The sequence below is a fragment of the Patella vulgata genome, chromosome 1, assembly GCF_932274485.2.
Source record: "Patella vulgata chromosome 1, xgPatVulg1.2, whole genome shotgun sequence".
Classification (NCBI taxonomy): domain Eukaryota; kingdom Metazoa; phylum Mollusca; class Gastropoda; family Patellidae; genus Patella; species Patella vulgata.
In genome coordinates, this window is record NC_065879.2 from 81,705,798 (window position 1) to 81,729,063 (window position 23,266).

Here is a 23,266-nt window from a genome sequence, read left to right on the forward strand (position 1 = left end):
ACTGAAGCTGCGGGTTATGAAGTAGTGTGTAAAATCTCATCGTACAAATATATAATTTAAAGTTTGGATTTGATAGCAGCCAATAATTGGTGGGTTACATCTAAGTTATAGACGAAGATGTAATGATACGTTTAAAAAATTGTAAGTTGTTTATTTTGGCATACATTTTCGCCGGCGTTATGTATGTACATGTATACAGTGCGTTGGGGAAAAAAATCCTAACCTATACAGAATGCCGGTAAATGTCTCCCCGAGATTACCTAACTCATTTGTTATTCAAATCGGCCTGTACTTTAAACATATTCCCGGGAGCATTACTATATTACAACCCCTTCAATTTACAAATGTATTATAGACAATATTAGTTCGACCCTAGCTTAAGGTAGGCTCGCAAATTCCTTGCGGGAAGCACGGCAAAGCACGATGTACTTTTACCGAAACACGGTGAATTCCTAGAGAAACACGGTGAATTCCTAGAGAAAACACGGTGAATTCCTAGAGAAACACGGTGAATTCCTAGAGAAACACGGCGAATCTTAGAGAAAAATCGCCGCGGAATTAAGCGAAATTTCACCGTGAAATCTAAGAGAATTCGGAGTGTTTTTTTTCGCCGCGTCGGCGCGATTCTGGTCTCAAAAATTTGGTAGGAACTGTAGTCTACCATTATTATAGATTTTCTAGTTATAAAATTTGCCCAATGCCTTCATAGTTATCATTAACTTTTTCTACTATATATAGTGTACATGTATATATGAATCATAAAAATTAATTTTTCAAAAGTATAAAGTTTACATCAGTCCTATGGATAATGGCAGAGAAAGTAGAGTTAAGTTTTTGATATGGCATAAATTTTCATGCAAGTTGAGTTCACTCCCCTGAACTTCAGTCCTGGATGGACTGTTTTGTTGAAAATTCTGTAGCTATACAAATAATGCCACTGTATCCAAAATCCTCATCTTTAGCATAGCATTTCACAGAAAATCATTGAACTGAAAATTACCACGCTGCCTTTATATTAGTCTCAAAGGTATTGTATTGATTGTCAGAATGTTAAAGGAGGCAAATCGCTAACTCATGCACAGTCTTCGACATTGATGTGATCTTACTGTGAATTCTGATATCCAATATTTTAAAAAAATGATAACTTTAAAATTGGCACACGCATCGTGTGACAGAATGCTTTTGAGCGCCATTTGTAATAACGCGATTCGATGAACGAGGCTAAACATATCCCGCAGGAAAATGCTATCGGTGTAGACTGGAATAACCAGTTTGGATTCTTCGCATATTTCGCCAAACATAGCTGATTAGAAATTACAGTAAAAATGGAAATGATTGAATGTAGATCAGTTTATGTACATTCATATTACATTATTATATGTGTTGCGACCCATTTGTGTCTATTTCTATGTTACAAGGAGTAGGGTCACCTGTTCAACCTCGTGGGTTTTCTCCGGGTTCTCAGGTTTCCTCCCACTGCTAAAGACCCCCACGCACAAGCTTATTAGTGCCGAAATGACTTAGTTTGTGTCGAGTGGACGTTAAACCCCATTTCTCCCTCTCTCTCTGTCCATTTCTAGGTGCCAAATTATAGCAATTTAGCTCCTTTAAACTTCATTTCATTTTCTCAATTTATTTTTTTGACGCGTTTAACAATAACAAATCCAATGGCGCGCGGCCCTAATTGAATAGATCTCAAGGTTGCAGATATTGTAATTAAGTATGGTACATGGATGGTGGTTATTACGTCTTCGTACAGAAAGAGAAAAAAAAAACATGACAGTTATTCAATTGCATGGAAATTGAAGCTCAAGGTCACTTGAATTATTAATGGTTTTCTTCTGCGTTTCAGCTGTTATAATATTAAAGGGGAAAATGTAGGTCATTAAGAATGTTTATGGGATTACTGAGTTAATGACTGTTATTTAAAGGTGTTGATGAGAATAACGTCAGTCATTAAAAGCATTTAAGAGAATGATGTCAGTCATTAAGTGTGTTAATGGAAATAATGTCGGTCATTAAAAGTTTTAAAAGGAATAATGTCAGGTGTTAAAAGGAAAAATATCAGTCATTAAGTGTGTTAAAGGGAATAATGTCAGGTCATTAAGATCATTAAAGAGAATAATGTCAGTCATTAAAAGTGTGTACTGGTAGTTGTGCGGGTCGACTAAGAAACTATAAGCTTATGTATTTTATGAGTTGTTAAATCCATGTTTTAATCAATCTACCTTTCTTTGTTTCAGGTATTCAGAAATAGATCCTAATCCAAGAAAAAGAAATAATAAAGTTAATAATTATTATGTAAGTAGTGAAGCATATTAAAAATATTGATCAGGACCCTTATTCATGAAAACTTAAACTAAGATACAATCGAAATTTTAAGAAATACTGCAATTCGATTGGCTGACCAGTAAAATCAATTTGCATATATCCAATGAAGTTGCAGTATTTCTTAAAATTCTTGATTGTAACTTAGTTTAAGTTTTCGTGAATAAGGGCCCAGTCCTTTAGTTAAGGTTCATAATTAGACACTTGTAGTATTTATTATTAATTAATTTAGAGTCTCGGATCTTTATCGACTTTAGTAGTATTTATTATTATTTCATTTAATTATTATGAAAACACTGTACAGTATTTTAATGACAGTAATAATCTGAAATCCTTGGTTACTTGTTCGTACCATATTTAACCCTTTAGTATTTAACCACCTCGGTTTCCCAAAGTTGGGTGACAAGGAGTAGGGTCGTCTGTCCAACCTCGTGGGTTTTCTCTGGGTCCTCCGGTTTCTTCCCACTGCTAAAGACCTCTACGCGCAAGCGAATTATTGAAATAAAATTTAAACCATATGTTAGTCCCAAAATGACCTAGTTTGTGTCGAGTGGACGTTAAACCCCATTTCTCTCTCTCTCTCTCTCCCTGAGGTTGGGTGGTCTTGTGGTTTAATGTGTGCGCGTGAAATCACAAGGTGTGTGTTTGAGTCAAGTGGCATGATTTTGATTCCCCGCTTGTATGTGACAAGGAGTAGGGTCATCTGTCCAAGCTCGTCGATTTTCTCCGGGTCCCCCCGTTTCCTCCTACAGCTAAAGACCCCTACGTGCAAGCGAATTATTGAAATGAAATTGAAACCTTGTGTTAGTCCTGAATTGACCTAGGTTGTGTTGAGTGGACATTAAACTCCATTTCTCTCTCCCTGAAATTATGTGCGAAAATGTTTTTTTCACATGGGTTTTTTTTTTAGCTCATGCCAGAAACTACTCAGCCTTGGACCATTTCAAAGCACATGAAATCACAGAATATACAGTCGGTCACTGAATAGTTCAAACCTATTTACATGTTTAGCGAACAATAGTTTTTGACAGTTAAATGAATTTCATATGGCATAAAATACATGTATAGCCATTGTAGCTCTGAAATTGGTATTAAATATCTATATTTCAGTTAAATTTGGTTTCACAACTCACTATTTTGTATCATTTAGTTTCATTTCATTTTCATTTTTATTGTCTTATATTTAATTTCTGTAGGGAGGACAACCTGAAAAAGTGGTAATACATTATTCATTTCATTTCTCTCAAAAGCAAAAAATTTTACAATCACACTTTTAAAAGGAAATGGCACTGTGTGGATATGAAGTTCTCAGAAACTTTTATCAGTAATTGAGACTAATAGAATTTGATCTCTTTTTTTTTGTATCCTATGAAATATATCATTAAAAAGGTTAGCAGCTTAACAGTTACATTTGGCATTTATTATAAGCGTAAGTCTAAGTGTACATTATGACGTTTCGCTAAATTCATACTTACAGTTACATGTACTTGGTGGCAACACAAACTAGGTTCACGATCTCGATTGGCCTACATCTCAGATAGATCAATGAAAATGAGATTACTAAAGCATGGACATGTTTTGTCTCCGCCTTTTCTTATTTTGTCTATAAAGAAGGTCTTCTTTGGATTTAGTTTGAGAAAACTATGATTCAGAGAAAAATTATGGACTGGATCATATTAAACATGGTTTAGTTATAAGTGTTGTGAATTTACAGTTATGGAGGCTGCTATCCATCTGCCACACTTTTACTTTTATGACTTGCGCTTCTCGTCAAACGTCCCAAAAGCTGACGACGCTTTACCGTCTAAATTTAAATGTAAATGTAAAGTTGTGAAACCTCTCTATTATCACATTTAATACTTTTTGAATATTCGGTTAAATTGAAAAGAAATTTTTGGACTGTTTCTTCTAATGCATTTCCAGATTACTGGATACTGTAAACCTTTCAAATCAATATATTTTCTTTTATTTGTTTTAAACCAATGATTCCATTGAATTAATATCAGTAAATATTTTATGAGAGATGGATAACAGATTAAATTCCATTAGTTTTAATAGATGTTATTCAATAATGATTAGTAAACATTAAAAGAAACTGTAGGCTTTTAGGCTTAGATTCTACTATTATTTTAACTAATATATCAAATATTCACACAGAGTTACTTCCTTTTAATTCATACATTTTATCATTTTTCCTAATCTGAATGAAACTTTGCTTCCATATCCAATTTTATGAGTCAAAATATTCCAAAATTCATGAGGTACTGCAGTGGGCAACATGTTTGCCTCACTATTGACTCTCATATTAGTTGATGTCGGAGATAGTGACAGTGTAGTTTTATTCAGATAAGGACGATAATCACATCTATGGTTTTTTTTCTCCTTTTTATTCATCACTTGCATGTTGCCTATAAACATAATGAAGATGCACAAAAATGAACAATTTGCAATTAATTGAACATCTTATGAATTTAGTAAAGGTTATTAATATTCCCCAAGCAACGAACTTGACAAGGCTGTTAATAGCAGAAGTAGAGTATTATTAATCCAGGACATGTTTTGGACGCTTGACCTTTATCAACTGGTACAGGGATTCTTGTACACGTACCTATCGGCAGTACTTTCAGTAAGCCGTAAATTTGTCACAGTCTTGGATTTTATCTTTTAAGAATTTGACACAATGCTGTCTACTGGATTACAATAACAAAAAAGGGACTTGGAAGTGGATTTCTGGACCAATTTTTTTAGATGTCAAAGAAATATTGGAAATATTGATTTAAAATTTTAATTACATTTTAGTTTTCTAAACCTGGACACTAAAATAACTTTGTACTATTACCTTAATTAATGTGGTGGTGTAAGCAATAAACTGTGTTTTCACCTGTGTGGGATAAGTGTCAGTTCTCTGAACTATTGATGACTGTTCTTGGAAACGTTCCTCGGACAATTGGGGATTTCTTCACAGAAAAGTTGATTTCATTTGTGGAAAAAAACCATTGATGATTTAATATTGATGTATGTGCAGAAAACTGTTTATAAAAGCATGAATACGGAACGCTTGCACTTTATGAAATTTAACTATTGCATTCTCAGAAATCGTGCCTGAAATGCTTAAAGGCTCAATACCACTCTTGTTGTAACTGAATAATATGTCCCAATCTTTATACTGGTCAACAAATTGTACTATTTTACAATATTCCAATTAATTGATGATACAAATTTCATCTTAACACACCCAATTTAAAAAATTGGAAAAATTCAACTAAATGATTTGAAAAGCCTGATGTAAAGCTTTTCAAATGTGACTTGGATTTAAAAATATTTTTGAACCCTCTGGACAAGTAAAATAGGATTTAATGGATAATTTACACAACAGGTAGGACACTAACACATCTAGTACTTAGAATAAGGCTATTTTTTATTTTCTGGAACTGTCAAGCCAGCAAGAGTGTTATTGTCCCGTGTTATTGTCCCTTTAAACATGGTATACTGTAATATAAACAGGGTTTTGAGACGCCTAGACGGTAGATCATGGACCATATATTCGGTCCATGGTTAAAATTTCCGATAATCTAATTAGCAAGAATGATGGCATGATTGATAATTTAAATATTTATTTGATCAACAAGGAACTGACTGATACATATCTGTTTAACAATCCGTCGTTTTTCTGGCGAACCGGCGAATCTGAAATATTTAATTATTGAGAATTATGCGTTTGAAATTTGCGCTCTGTTGTTATCTCTAGTTGGGTGCATGATTATATGTAATTATGGTGGCCATCTTGTTATTGTGGTAAAGGTTTATTATGTTTGGTGAATGGTATATATAACATTATCTTGTCTCATGAGATGTAAATTTAAAATACATCCAATCATACCCTACATGTATGCATGAAATTAACACTTCATCATTTCAAAATGAAACTAACATTCCACAATTTAAAGCTTGTTGTTGGAGGGATTTTGAATCCTTTGCACAACTACAAAATTGTCAAAGTTAAATCTCTAAATAGAATACAAGTCCATAATGGTTCAATTCAGTTTAGTGTTTACAAAAATATAGTGAATTGAACATTTGTCATCAATCGCATCCTCTGAAGATGACTGAAACAAGTCAGTGCCTTCCTTCATGCCTCTTTATAATTCAATTGATCCAAGCCAAGCGATTGTCTACTGTTAATATTGTGGTTTTATTTTCATAATTAAATGTTGAATATGGTAATCAGTTTTAGTATATTTTAGCATGGATTCGTAATGTCCTTAAAGGAGCTATTAAACCGTAACTCCATATTTTTCATAATAAAAAAACCAAATTAGAATTCAATATTGGTCCATTTCATGATCAATCAATGTTGATGTTGTTATCTTGTTGTGAAGATATGAGATTCAAATATCCAATATTTAAGACATGCAATGAACATTTTATGACCAGTACATGAGTTGTGTAATTCTTTTGTTTTGGGTGCCATTTGTAATGAACAAAGAAAAGCATATCCAACTAGACAATGCGGAAGAAATTAGTAATAGCTGATTTCACAACAACTGAAGAATAATAATAAAAACGTGTTGAATGGGCAATTTGAACGACTGCCTTCAATTTGAACTGTTCACATATTTCACCGAACATAATTGATTAGTAATTACAATAGAAATTTAACAAATTGAATATAAATCACTTTATATACATTCATATTACATTAATATATGTTTTTAGACCTGTTTTCTGCTATTTTAAGTTAAGGTTCCAAAAAAGTGAGCCATACAGCCTTTAAAATGCATAATCAAAATTTGTAACTTTATTATGTTACAAATATTTATTTTCTCTGTGAGCAACTGTTGTTTAGGGCCTGAAATGATCAGAATTATGCATTAAAGTTATCTTTTCCTACTTGAGTTGTTTACAACTTATCTGATTTGACAATTGTCTTTACATGATCTAATGTACCAATCAGTTAAGATAAAGATAGGTCAAGCCTCTCCTTAAAATTAGTTTCATAAATATAAGAAGACATGCCACTGAATATGATTTAGCTTTCATTTCTTTCATATTATTTATTATTAATGTTGTACTCCGAGCATATCAGTATGTAAAACCAATGAACCGTTGAGTAATGAATAATATAAACCTTTCATTTCTCAACTCTTAAAAAGTTGTGGAGTCTGATTGTGCATTTTTTTGACAATCAATACTTTGTGACTGTCATTGGTTTCTCTGTCCGTCTGTTCAGGGTTAGTGGCTACACTTGGGCTGCCAGCTGATGAGGCTGAAATTTGGTGTTTAGGAGTAGCTCGGACTGGGGAGTAACATAGGCCTGGTAGCGATAGACTATCACTTACGGTTCATGGCTATACCCATGCTATGCCGGTTCAACCGCTAGTATCTTATATGATCCACTCTAAATTATACTCAGATTGTTTATTTAACATTTAATTCAGAAAATCTCTCGACTTGGATTCAATCAAATTAAAAAGAGCCCCATCAAAATATTTTACCCATCATTTATAGGTGGCACTGACTTGTTTGTTATCATCCACAGCATATGCTGAATGTTGCAAAAAAATTTAATTTTAACATTTTTGGACTGTCATACCTTTTAGCATTTGTCACAATATTGTACTTTGTAAAGGATGTAACATATTAAAAGATCTAACGACAACGATGACTGTGGATTTGACTTCTTTATTTCAACAATGCAGGAACACACATTAAAAGTTATTCCATCTATAATTCTAACAACCAATACAGTACACCGGAATAGAACATATCATATTATAGCCATTACGGCCATCGTTCTAATTCACGTCTGCTTCCATTGTCAACATGCCCTCGTTCTGTCTTGTACAGGTCTCTGTAGCGATCTCTCGATAAATTTGTCTACTGGTAAAGCCTGTCTTAGTTATATGCTTCTACCTGAGATCATTTATAATGGTCAAGGTGTTACCAACAACCTCATTAGTATTTAACATCTATTCACAAGTTATAATACTTCGTAGCCTTCATTAAACGGACCATCATATAATATTATCTAATAACATTGACCTGATGTTCATTATTAGACGTGTGATACACCTGCTAATTCCATTGTCTTACAAGGAATCAAAATTCCTCAAAGATGATCATCAACTTTAAGTTTTCAGTGACCTTCAGTACTGGTTGTTGACCCACTGTTGACCACTTTCAAAGTCAATTAATCTTTCAATTAAGGACAATTAACTTAAGTTAATCTTGTATTCATTGAATTATGAATCTTTAATCAAGTTTTTACTGAAACCACCACTCCTTTAACCAATCACAAAAACTAACACATCATTAATTGCATGCTGCTATACAACAGTAAAGTTAATCCTTGGGATCACAAATTGGAATCTTTGTTTTAAAATTCACTGAGGCGAGGTTTAATTCACTAAAGCTTTATCCAAAATATTAAGGATACAGCCATTTAATTGGTTGACAGGTAAAATCCCAGTACAAATTTTAACTTATGGCCAATGAAAGGGAAGAATTCTTAAAAAATATTTTTGTTGAAGTTTTTGTGAATATATCCCCTGGAATTAAATGCACCTTCACGGTTTGCTGAAATGTTTCACATGTGTGGTTTTATGGATTGTTTCACAATTGTGTGCTGCAAATTTAATTATTTAATATGCTGCTTTGACTATACACGCCACAAATATTTATTGTGAGTTCTTGAAAAACATTGGTGGCTTGTTGTGTAAGTTGCTGACTCACTATCCAGGAGTACAGGTGCTGCTCAGTAACCAGGAGGTTGAGGTCCCCGGTGTGATCTCTGTGTTAGATGAGAAATGTCCTGCGTACACATTTGGGTGTAGGCAAATGGATACTGGAATCAGATGAACAGTAGACATGCAGAAATGCTGGGGGGTAAGACGCTGGCTCGCTAGTGTGGAGGTCGGGTATTCGATCCCTGCATTGGGCGAGAAAGTTCATCCAAATTTTCCGGCATGGTTTCCCCTTGTCAGTGATTCAGGACCGAGGGCCTGACAAGGACAGCTTTCTAGTCATTCGGATGGTACGAAAAACTGAGGTCCTGCGTACACATTGGCATGCACATAAAAGATCCCTTGACAGTTGGAATTCCATTTTATTTCATTAAAGATTGGGTGGTTGGTGAATGGTTAGCGCCTGCGCATTGGTCTATCATTGAATCAACTGGCGAGGTTTCGATTCCCCAGATGTATGTGACAAGGAGTAGGGTCGCTTGTCCAACCTCGTGGGTTTTCTCCAGGTTCTCCAGTTTCCTAAAGACTCCTACGCACATGTGAATTATTGATTTAAAATTGAACCATATGTTAATCCTGAAATGACCATTAAACCCCATTTCTCTCTCTCCGAGTTCTGTCATTAGCTGTTAATTTGTATCCGGTGGGTGTAGCACTATTACGCAGAAAAATTTGAAACTCATGTATTATGAAAAAATGTTTCTGAACCCATTAATTTCATTATCCTGGAATTCCTGCCAACGTAAAATAAATAAATTATTTAATAACAGTTTGGTTTGTTTTATAGGTTAATAACAATAACGGTCTAGTATACACTTTCTAGAACTTGTTATAATCGATAGCAAATCTTATATATGTTGACTGCCAAATTAAATTTCTCTCGTATAGCAGAGTCTCCACTAGCCCAGTCGAAGCAGAACAGTAGGCCATTATTGAATCTAATTAAAATACAGATCTATATTTCGTTTTGTTTTTTTTTTACTTTCGATGGCCTCTACTACATGAAGATCTGACCAGTTGTAGTTGAAGGTCAGGTCAGAGGTCATACATGTGGCTTTTGACCTATGATGTCAGACATTTGATTAACCATCACCATTGATGTTTCTAGTGGGTTACCCACAGTTCCATACACCTCACGGCAAAAACTCGCCATAACAGACCATTACATTGGCTAATCTCTCACATCATCCAGAAGGTGGGTTACATGTATATAACAACGCTTCCAGATCCTAGTGTAGTAAAGACAAGTAAAACGAAATTTTGAACTATAAAAAAAAATAAAACGATATAGGATCTGTTATTTCATCAGATTAGCCATTATTAAACCTCATTTCATTTGATTCTTAATAGTACACAGATCTTGCCCCAAGTTCACAAAGCATTCTCAGACTTAAGTTGAGAGTTTACTCAACTTTCAATCACGTATGGATTAATAATAACATTATCAAGCAGATTAAGTAATTGATTTACTCTTAACGCTGATAAAAACCTAATAAAATCTGCTATTATTAAAACCCAAGGGATCATCAAAAGTGCAATTGCATATTTGTAAATATAGTAAAGTATTTCACAGCTCTCCATGCTGTTAATCCTTTAATTGATTAGGGGTTTCTGTTTTAAAAAATATATCCAAGCTTAATCAGACCCTGTGTTCACAAAGACTTCTCAGACTTTCAATCATTGTTTATAAGAAATATCTTTGATCCAGAAACAGAACACTTTGCACATAGTTTCTTATTGATGTATTCATACATTAAAACAACAGAAGTTTTATAAAGGGCTATATTTAAGTTAAAATAAGGCGAAAATTTTTGAGTAAATTCTTAACTTAAGTCTGAGAATGCTTTATGAACTCGGGGCCTTATCTGTTAATCTTTGATCATATTGGAGATTTGTCAATTAGATTAAACAATGCCAATTAATTAATTTGATCCAGATGGATTAATCTGTTAACGTTCTACTTGCTTTATCAATTCTTGATTAGAACCAATCAATTAGAAAAAACAAACAAGGTTATTGTTACTCAGAATAGAAATAAAATGGTTGCTGCCTCTGTTGAATTTAGATAAATATCAGTTTAATCATGGATTGTGTATTACAGTCCATGTTTTAACTTACGTCAATAAAATATTTTTATTTTTAGTAGCTCTTGACAATTAGTTGATAGATAAAATTTTTAGTCGCTCTTGACAATTAGTTGATAGATAAAATAACGATTAAAATATTGAATTTCGAGTGTAGGCAATATGGCAGATTGGATGGCGGAGATTAAACACGGTTGCCATTTAAAGATTTAATTTTAAAATGGCGAGGGCGAGGCTAAGTCTCGAATAACAAGTACCATTATTAGGATAACCAACAATCTATGACACACTTTGTTGAAATCTTCATACAGTGATACCTTCGCTCAGGATAATGTAATTTGAATGAAATTTTCTATATATTCATTTTGCATTATCTATGTTTGAACTAAATAGCTATAACGGCCAGCTCTTTATCTAAATCTTATAATGCATCTTTAATATCAATATCATGTTTAGTTTTATTCAAGGTGTCATAAGTTTGAGTAAGCCAGCACGATAAAGTCAATTGTATGCCACCGTTAATGAAATGCAATGAATTATATGGGGTGTTTAACGTCCTACTTTTTTACACTGACTGGACTAATTTTAATCAAATGGGATTTATAAAGCCCTAAAAGCATACATTGAAATATTCTTTCTGCTTAGAAATGAAATGGGGTTTAACGTCCTACTGTTCTGCTCCTAACCTGGGCTAATGAAGACGGGCATACGCCATACAGTGTGCATTGAGGGAAATTTTGCCCGAGCAGCGGTGCTACGGCCTACTCTTATATCGGATTTCAACTGCCAAGGGATCTTTTACGTGCACACCAATGTGTACACGGGACCTCGGTTTTTCGTCCCATCCGAACGACTAGACAGCTGTCCTTGTCAGGCCCTCCAATCTGCACCACTGACAAGGGGTAACCACGTCGGAAAATTTGGATGAACTTTCTCGGCCAATGCAGGGATCGAACACCCGACCTCCAGGCTAGCGAGCCAGCGTCTTACCCACTTAGCCACATATTCTTTCTGCTTAGAAGAGGAGTAAAAAATAAAGAAAATATCTAACAAAGTTAGTGGTCTTAAATTTGCTGAATTGCTAAAATAGGCTTTATTTAATAAAAGTATCAGATGAATATAATATGCATTTGCTCGTCTGAAAATGTTCCCCTTGAGATTCAATATAGCAAGCTTTATTAGGTTTTAATCAGTTAGAACAGTTAATCAATTACTTAATCTGGTTAAAGATGCGGTTTATTCCCACGAAGGCGCAGTTATTGACTGTAACGGATTAAACGAGGTCGTTTTCGACAACTTCGTGGGAATGCAGCTCCTAGGGATTAAAATGGATTAAAATCGTAACAGTGGTGTTATAGATTGTTACGATAAGAATTTACACTTTCATAATCCCCAATGTAACTAATTAACCAACATTTTAGCATCATTTTTGGCATAAAAAAAATAAAAACATAACTACGCTATAACAAAAATTATAAATTTAATTTCGCCAAATAAGACACCCTGTCTAAATACTCGATTAAAGTCAATTCCTCTTCCTCGTGTCTTCCTTTTAATTCCTGGAGCTGGCTTTAGATTTGAGCATATTTATATCTCTTACTTGGTGGTTCATGTCCCCCAGCATACTGAACGATTCTAATCTCATTAATATTTTGTTCTTGTTGTAAAAATGTCATAATTTCAAAAACATTCAGATGGGCTTTTCCAACTAGCTTCTTGCATGCCATCCTTAATGAGTTTTGTTGGTTCAGAGTGAACATAAATTCATAAAATCTTTAACACCGTTAATTGGGTCCTAATTGCAACATGCCTCTCTTCCACCGAAAGCCGACAAGTCGATATCTGCGCCTTCGTGGGAAGGATTAATTTTGGTTACGCCCTGTAACTGCGCCTTCCTGGCAATACACCAAAGATGCCTTCCCCATGTACTAACTGGTTAATTTGATGATATATATTCAAACTAAAAACATATTCAAGTCAATCTGGCAGACAATAAGCCCTCAAGCTGACAATTAGTGATACCCTGACATTTTTGTCCAGTGCTTGCCCCATGTTTTTTTTTTTCAGGGAATCCAGTATTTTTCTAGTAAGATTGGGCGTCTCTACTTTCAATATATACCAAATTTGCTATACTTTTATTGGATATAACCACCCTATATGAATACTTTCATGGGAATGTCTCTTTAATAATAATAATGTAAAACAGTTACGATACTACAATGAGTTTTGGTGTTCAGGTCCCAGGTTAACAAAACATTCTTAACTTAAGAATTTACTGAAAAATTGTTCGCCTTCTTTCAACTAAAATATAGCCCTTTATAAAACTTTTGTTGTTTTACTGTGTCAAATACATCAATAAGAAACTATGTACAAATTTTTGTGTTTCTGGATCAAAAATATTTTTCATAAACAGTGATAAGTTGAGTAAATTCTTAACTGAAGTCTGAGAATGCTTTGTGAACACAGGGTCCGATTAAGCTTGGATATATTTTTTAAAACAGAAACCCTAATAAATTAAAGGATTAACAGTATGGAGAACTGTGAAATACTTTACTATATTAACAAATATGCAGTTGCACTTTTGATGATCCCATGGGTTTTAATAATAGCAGATTTTATTAGGTTTTTATCAGCGTTAAGAGTAAATCAATTACTTAATCTGCTTGATAATGTTATTATTAATCCATACGTCAAATTCTAAAAGGTTATTGATGAAATATCTCGAGTTATTTATTATTTAGTTCACCACATTAAAAATATCTTTGCTCTGCCAAACACATGTCAACTGCATGTTTAATTTATGAACATTTTATGATTTCAAATTTCCGAGTTATCATGCTCTACATGATCTAATTAAACTACAGATCCTATTTCGTTGCGTTTTTTATAGTTCACTTGCCTTCACTACACTAGGATCTGGAAGAGTTGTTACATGTGTAAATATAACCGGTCTTCTGGTTGATGTGAGGAATTAGCCAATGTAATTGTCTGTTGTTGCGAGTTCTTGGTGTGCGGTGCACGTAAATGTGGGTAGACATTCGCTGCGAAGACAAAGCAAAAGTTGTATTTCCCAATACCTAGGGGGGTGGGGGGTTGGATGGCCGAATGGTTAGCAGTGCTAACTTAGCAAGTGTCATTGAGTCAACTGGCGTGGTTTCGAATCCCCGGTTGTATGTGACAAGGAGTAGGGTCGCCTGTCCAACCTCGTGGGTTTCCTCCGGATCCTCCGGTTTCCTCCCACTTCTAAAGACCCCTAAGTGCAAGCGAATTATTGAAATAAAATTAAACCATATGTTAGTCCCGAAATGACCTAGTTTGTGTCAAGTGGACATTAAACCTCATTTCTCTCTCTATCTCTCTTTCCCAATACCTACTTGAAACATCAACACTGATTGGTTAGTCAAATGTCTGACGTCATAAGGTCAAAAGCCGCTCGTATGACCCATGGGGGACTTCTGACTACAACCGGTCAGATCTTCATGTAGTGTAGGCCATCAAAAGTATAAAAAAAACGAAAGATTGAAAATGTGGTGTTAGATTGATTTCTAGCAACTTCTTTATTTGAATTAAATTTAAATTAATGTAACAATCAACATACAAAAGCTTTTTCTAAATTATTAACGAATAAATACTCTAGGATTACCATATATATTTATTAAGAAGCCTATATTACAGTTTGTTAATCACTGTGTTGGTTAAACAGTGTGATATATAGCATTCCATTATCATACAAATTATCGACTAGTTTTGTTGATAAATTAATTAGAGATGTATTGAAGTTGTTAAATCACTCAAGCATTTGGCAGTTTTTGTTTATGGTGGTTACCTAGCAACTAAGGCCACCCTGAGCTGAAAATAAATATATGATAATTTGATGACATGTAGGGGTCTTATGTTTATGTTTTTAATGAAATAAGTCAAAAAGCAAATAATATTTCTAAAATCATCAGCCCAGTCGTAGCAGAACAGTAGGATGTTAAAATCCATTTCATTTGATTTCATATTTATATAATAAACCAAAATAACTAGCTGTTACCTGGGGTTACACAGTTAGAGCCCAGCGACAAAACTGAAAGTAGTAGTATAACTCTGAAACCAGAAGCAGTAGTGCAATGCCACTAGAGCTATGTCACTCCCAAATATCAGCTTATGGATAGCCATACATATGTAGTGATCTGTGAACCCTGAGCCCACAAACAAACAAACAATAGTAACAAATATAAACTTAGAGAATATCATGAATTTTATATAAAGTAAGTTTTTGGTTTCATGCATAGTTGGAACCTCTAGGGAGTTTGAATTGTTTGTCATTGATTCAAAGATACCTTCCCACATACAAACTGGGTGATTGATGATATATTTAGACTAAAAACATATATTGAAACTAATTTAAGATGCATTATGTAAGATTTAGATAAAGAGCTAGCCATTCTTGCTATAATAGTTCAAAAATAGATAATGTAAAATGAATAAATTGAATTTTCTAGCTATCCTCTGGTTTCTTTCCACGGATAAAAAAACCGCACTGAAATAAAAAAAATATTCAATATGTTTGTGGGGTTTATATACCCCACCACTACACTCCATTCATTAAACTTTACCGAAAGTGGATATATCAAGGTGTTCTATTGCTGAAAGTAGAATTTGAGGGTGTTAACCTCATGTCTACATTCCATTCCTGAAAATTCCCCGGTTGTAGGTGACAAGGGTCGTCTGTCCATCCTTGTGGGTTTTCTCCAGGTCCTCCAGCTTCCTCCCACTGCTAAAGACCTCTACGTGTATGAAAATTATTGTAATAAAATTGAATCATGTTAGTCCCAAAATGATCTAGTTTATGTTGAGTTGACTCTCTTGCTTTCCCCCCATTCCTGAAAGTAGAATTCAGGGTTCTAAATCTCATCTCTCAGCTACATTCCATTCCTGAAAGTAGAATTCCATGTAGAAAAGTAGGCCGTTCAACCCCAATACACATCTACATTCCATTCCAGAAAGTAGAATTCCATGTAGAAAAGTAGGCCGTTCAACCCCAATACACATCTACATTCCATTCCAGAAAGTAGAATTCCATGTAGAAAAGTAGGCCGTTCAACCCCAATACACATCTACATTCCATTCCAGAAAGTAGAATTCCATGTAGAAAAGTAGGCCGTTCAACCCCAATACACATCTACATTCCATTCCTGAAAGTAGAATTCCATGTAGAAAAGTAGGCCGTTCAACCCCATTTCACATCTACATTCCATTCCAGAAAGTAGAATTTTTTGGTTAAAACTTTACGTTTTTCTTGTTAAAATTGATGTCAAGACACAATGTCATTACTTAGACAATATTTTAAATTTGAATAATAGATTAATATTGATTTTGTCTGGATAAAAGTACCATAGACTAGACTAGACTAGACTATAGATAAGGGCAACCACGGTGGCTAAGTGGGTAAGATGCTGGCTGGCTAATCTTGGGGTCATGTGTCGATCCCTGCATCAGCTCAGAAAGTTCATCAGGATTTTCCGACGTGGTTTCCCTCTTGTTAGTGGTGCAGGACGGAGGACCTGACAAGGATAGCTGTCTAGTCGTTCGGATGGGACAGAAAACCGAGCTTCCGTAACAGATCCCTTAGCAGTTGGATTTTGATATAAGAGTAGGTCATAGTGCCACTGCCCACGTAAAATTTCTCTCATAGCACACTGCATGGCAACATACCTTATTAAAAATTCAAACAGCATCTAAACACATGATCATTTTAATAGTGTATGCTTTTTAACATGACACCAGGGTCACCATCCTAAACTGATGTTTTTTGGTCAGGTTTTATTTTTTATTTTTCTCTCACTGCTGCTGCGATTTAGATCATAAGGTCTGTCGATACAAGCGAATTATTGATATAAAATTACCTGTTTATGTCGATTGGATGTTCGAGTGGATGTTGATTGCGATTTCTCTTTCTCTCTCACCACAAGTCATCTTGGACAATTATGTTTATGTACACTACAATTAAAATTTAATTTTTGGATTAATTTTACAGGTGGAACCAGTCTATCATTCCAAATTCCGAGCATCTGGTAGAAGCAAACACATGAGAAATGAAGGCAAGATAATCAAGTAAGTTACTTCGTAAAATACCTGGATGAGGCATGAACTTCAAAACTTTTTCTCAACATATTTAGTTGAGCTTCACAGGGTTCAGAGAATATTTAGTGGCTCAGTGAATAAGGCGCTGTCTCACTAACCAGGAGATCCCGGGAGTCTGGGTGTTAACCAAAAAAGTTCCTGGAGATTTTCCAGCCTTGTTACCACCTTGTCATTGATATGGGACATGTGTACATGTTTGGGTCAGTGTAATGAAATAAGTTTAACGTCCTACTGTTCTGCTCCGAACTGGGCTAATATAGACGGGCATACGCCATACAGTGTGCTATGAGGGAAATTTTGCCCTGACAGCTGCACTACGGCCTACTCTTATATCATATTCCACCTGTCAAGGGATCTTTAACGTGCACACCAATGTGTACACGGGACCTCGGTTTTTCGTATCATCTGAACGACTAGACAGGTGCAGGGATGGAACACTCATCCTCCAGGCTAGCAAGCCAGCACCTTACCCACTTAGCCACCGTTATCCCCATGGGTCAATGTTAAAGTACCCATGGAAGTTGGAATTCAGCTGATACACCAGCTCCCTGACGAACATCAGATGTCCCATGTGTGCCATTGGTGTAGAGAAGTAAGATGCTCAACCCTATTTCGTTATTGAAATAAAATTGAACCATAGGTTGGTCCCAAAATGATCTTGTTTGTGTCGAGTGGATGTTAAACCCCATTTCTGTCTTGTGTGCAAGTGAAAAGAAGAATTACAGATGTTAGTTCGAACATACGCTAGTGTTGTCGAATAGATGTTTAAAACCACGTTTGCTATACTTTACTTATATAATATATTAAATTTTATGATAAATTTGAAAATGAATTTGTTTGGGGTTTTTTTTTATTTAAGGTGTTGGCCGAATGGAGATGATGTTAACGAACCCCGAACTATTTTGTTAACAAGTTGGATGCAGGGTGATCTAGAAGTTATTAAAGATGCTGTATCTGAGAGAATATCACAACAAATAACTGGTCCAGTTGCTAAGTAAGTAAATAGCCAGACGCCTTGATTGTAACTTATATAGGAAGCTGGGGGCCTAATGTTTTAATACTTTTGCTTTAGATCTGACGCCTCCAGGGCTGTCGGTAATTTTTCACAGTTGATTAGCAGCACTGCTAATCAAACAGTCCAATTTTGCCAAATTTGATTAGCAAATTTAAAGATTGATTAGCAGTTTTTCAGTTTCAATGTAAAACACCTAAATAACAAGATATTACTTTAATTCATAACAAATATAATTAGATTCCATTCTGACTATTCTTAGATTTTTGAGCACTACCACACGTACTTGTGACAGTTTGTGAATGTGATGTAGACATTTAGTTAGGTCTTATGTCTGAAGCCAATTCTTGACAGTGACATCCTAAGCCCCACTCATTTTAATTGTTATTTTTTTGTTACGTTAGAAATCTTCGTTAGAAAACAATTTCGTCTGCTTTTTATCTTGTATTACTATTTTTGTTCAATCGGGCGCACCTCGATTAACTAGACACATGCAATATAAACAATAATATTTTATGGGAATTTTTACTTTGATTTATCATTTTACAATACGTTAACATGTATTTATTTTTTTATATTTTATTTACAATACGTGGAGGATACACTGGATTTATTTCTTTCAAAATGAATTTGATATAATTACTTGATGTCTCGCAACGTGAGTGGTACTACCTGATTCCCTATTTCCAGTTTAATAGTCCCTATTCATAGAGTTATGTCCCTGTGTTATATAGTATTGTGTCTGGATAGTTCGAGAAGAAAATGTCACACGGAGAATTCAGTTTTGTTTATAAAATTTTATTCAACATTTTATATACATTGAAAGTGTTGAGTAAGCCTTCTAGTCTTCAAAATGTGGATTATTCTTGTGTCAATATCCAAAATGACAGGCATATTAATAATTCGCAGTAACTGCGAATCAAAAACGTTAGATTTTAATTTTTGGTTAGCAACGGACAAAAAATGTATCGCAAATTGCGCTGCGATACTGGTTGTCAGCAGCCCTGGACGCCTCGATTGTAACTTATATAGAGAGCTGGGGCCTAATGTTTTAATACTTGCGCTTTAGATCTGACACCTTGATTGTAACTTATATAGGAAGCTGGGAGGGGGTGGCCTTTATGAGTTAAAGCATGTACTTTAGATCCGAATATCGCAACAAATAACTGGTTGCTAAGTAAGTAAATAGTAAAAGTCTGATATAATCTTTGAATGGCATTTAGCGATTGAACGTAATATAACACAACACAGTTCTATGGATAAAAATCACTATATTATATACACAAGAATTCACTAGTCGTTATCAAGCATATCAAGCATTTTGCATTGTTCGTCTTTTCAGATTATATACAAAGGAAGGAGTTAAAATCAATGATCCGAAGCAGATAGAACATGGTGGCAAATATGTTGCTGTTCGTCATCATGATAGGTTACGTGAAGTCAACTATCGAGATAGTGCTGCCAGAAACCTCATCACTTCACCCAGAGTAGATCAAAAGTATGAAATATTGTTAATTTTAATTATTATTGAGAACATTTTTTTTTTTAAAAAACTAGTTGAATCTGAGTACCGGTATCATTGAAAAACGGCTAATTTTAATAATTATTGAGAATATTTTTTAAAAAACTACTTGAATCAGTGTATCATTAAAATATTGCTACTTTGAATTAGATCAAAAGTATGAAATATTGACATTGTTAATTTTAATTATTATTGAGAACATTTTTAAAAAAACCAAACTAGTTGAATCTGAGTATCGTTGAAAAAATGGCTAATTTTAATTGTTATTGAGAATATTTTTTAAAAAAACTACTTGAATCTGTGTATCATTAAAATATTGCTAGTTTGAATTATTAATGAGAACATTTAGCAAAGATAACTAGTTGAATCTGGAGTATCATTGATAGATTGCTATTTTGAATTATTATTGAGAACATTTAAATAAAAACTACATGTAGTTGAATTTGAGTATCATTTTTAAATATTGTTAATTTGAACATTTAAAAAAACTAGTTGAATCTTGAGTATCATTGATCAAAAGTGTTGGAAATAACAATTCTTGTTGTGTTGTTTGTACCTAACTATTGAAATTATTCCCGACATTTTTAACTTTGTCTAAGACATTAATATATCGATAAAAACACAGAAAAAAGTCAAATCAGTACCAGACAAAATGATAGTTTGATAGGCACTAGCAGGATTGTGTCTGACAGGTGCCTTATTTCCAGGCCTGTGATGATCAAGAAACAATTTGTTACCTTTTTGAACTGGCCACTAATGGTTACAATTGATAATAATATATACTGTAGCTATATATCCTTTAGAAATAAGATTTGCAGAAAAATTTAAACAGGAAAAGATATTTTGACTAAAATTAAAGTATAAAACAAAAATTAAGAAACAATTCGCTAACTATTTTTGAATACCTGCCACTAATGGTTTCAATATAAAAATGATAGTTGATAATATATAGCTAATAACATTTAGAAAGAAATATAGAGAAAAAATTTGAACAGTAAAAAATATTGTGGCTAAATTTAAAGTATAAACATTCATATTATATTTTATGATTTGTGTCCCATATATTAGGAACTGTCGCAAAATTTCAACACCTGCGTCTAAATGAATAACCCGTGAAACTGCGTGGGTGTGATGAACGACACCACAAATATAAAATGTTAAATTAAATATAGGTTATTTATTATTGAATAATGAACGGTAATATATCAATATTTTATTACTCTGTTGACGTGGATGGGCAGTTGAGGATCTATCCGCATGTTATTTATTTGGAAGCAAGTATCAAAATTGTGCGACAGTCCTTTATTACTTTGCAGATATCAACAGATTTTCCATTTTTAAATGTTTAAAAGTTTTGTTAGTTGTTTTTTTGTGTTATTTTCATATTTCATTTAAAGTCTCTGGTCGCCATTTGAGAGATTCTGAATCCCTGGCAACCTCTAGGATCCCACCTATGTGCGATGTGTTACGATAGGAATGTCCCTATTGAGTCCACGATTTGCAACATGCAGATACGTTTGGATACGTTTTCATATGATCAACACGAATGTTACAACTGACCTTAATATATGACAAGGCTACGATAGGATCACTACAATTACTCTACAATTAAAACTACGATTTCAATCTCAGCACGAATCATGATAGTGGGAACCTACCATTAGAAGGAATATACTTCCAAAAATGGCCCAATTCTGTTCACTGTTTACAAAGATATGATGAAACTTTGTCAACATTTGGCATCCACCGAAGACAATGTTTAAACGGGATATAGTCAAAACAAGTCGTTGGTGCCTGTAATCTTGTCTAAAATCTTTTGACAGCCCTCTTTTTAATCCGATTGAATGTTTTGATTTTGTTTTCTTAAAGATACATTATTGAGATTAGATAAAGAGCTGTAGTTTTCACTATAATAGTTAAAAACTAGATAATGTAAAGGGAATTTGCTGAAAATTTCAGTCAAATTGATCCACCCTGAACCGAGTATTTAGCGATTGAATTTTGGGCCTAGCCGCGATCATCATTACTGAAGTCGGTACGATAAAAAACATAGTCTCGATAATCCATTTTTTTATTTAATCAGAAGCAGCAGATCGGGTTCTAAGTAATCCAGTAAATATCGCAGGCTAGCGATGCCATAGTGAGTTGATTCTGGTCTGGATAATTTAATTAATGTCTAATTGATAATTTAGATAATATTTCAGGCCTAAAGAAAGACCTGCAGTTGGCAGATTTAGCTCTTGCATAATGTATGTTTAATCAAATATTTAATATCCAATGTGAGTACATTTTAGCATGGATGAAGCCATGAAAAATGAGATTGTCTGAAAAAAACAAATGGCAATCAGTGACTTTAAATTGTTAACAGTTTATTGTTAAAACAATCTGATTAAAATACAGATCTATATTTCGTTTTATATTTTCGATGGCCTACACTACATGAAGATCTGACCGGTTGTAGCGATTGGTCGCGTCAGAGGTCATACAAGCAGCTTTTGACCTATGACGTCAGACATGTGATTAACCAATCAGCATTGATGTTACTAGTGGATTACCCACAGTTCCGTGCAAAACACTCCTAAAGCTCGTCATAACAGACGGTTTCATTGGCTAATACCTCACACCATTCAGAACACGTCAATGATAACAACTCTTCCAGATCCTAGTGTAATAAAGACAAGTAAAACGAAATTTTGAACTATAGAACTGAAATGAAATAGGATCTGTGTTTTAATCAGATTTTTGTTCAAATGTTTGCATGTGTTGAAACTTGATTTATTTTCAGGTATTTACCCCCAATCAGCCGTTCTCAAAAGAGTAGTAAATTCTCAACACCGGACACCTCCCATCCAACATCATCATATGGAGGCTCAGAAAATAGTAATAATACATACACTCAAAGGTGCACATATTTCTATTAAAGGGGTATTCCCAGTTTTCACAGTGTCTCTGAAATAAAAGTATGCAAACATATAGAAAAAAAGCCAATTTGAAAGTTTCAGATCAAAATGTCGAGCCGTTCGGAAACATCGCTATAAATAAACATCCAAGTAACTTGTTTTCCATATAGTTGGGTGGCTGAATCGGTGAACGCGTGGTTTTGATTCACCGCTAGTACATGACAAAGTGTAGAATCGCTTGTCCAATTTCATGGGTTTTCTCTGGGTCCTCCGGTTTCCTCCCACAGCTAAAGACTTTTAGGTGCAAGCAAATTATTGAAATAAAATTGAACCATGTATTAGATTAGTCCCAAAATGTCCTAGTTTGTGTCGAGTGGACTTTAAATTTACATTTTTGTTTCAGTTGATTTTTTTGTTTGTTCTTCGGTTGTTTTGCCATTTGGCATTTAACGCTGTTCTTGCCGTAATAGTTTAAAAATAGATCATGAACAATTTGATATATTAAAATTTCAGTCAATCCTTTATTCTGATGAAAGTTATGTTTGAAT

General features: G+C 34.2%; 1 protein-coding gene across 1 annotated transcript in view; it reads left to right on the plus strand.

Annotated features, from left to right (window-relative positions):
* LOC126824661 (doublecortin domain-containing protein 2) overlaps positions 1 to 23,266 on the plus strand; it is a 43,790-nt gene that overhangs the window by 19,172 nt on the left and 1,352 nt on the right. The window contains exons 2-6 of the mRNA XM_056098941.1: positions 2,244 to 2,301; positions 17,178 to 17,254; positions 18,144 to 18,278; positions 19,639 to 19,794; positions 22,604 to 22,720. Of these exons, the coding sequence (XP_055954916.1) occupies positions 2,244 to 2,301; positions 17,178 to 17,254; positions 18,144 to 18,278; positions 19,639 to 19,794; positions 22,604 to 22,720 (543 nt within the window). The remainder of the gene's footprint in view (positions 1 to 2,243; positions 2,302 to 17,177; positions 17,255 to 18,143; positions 18,279 to 19,638; positions 19,795 to 22,603; positions 22,721 to 23,266) is intronic.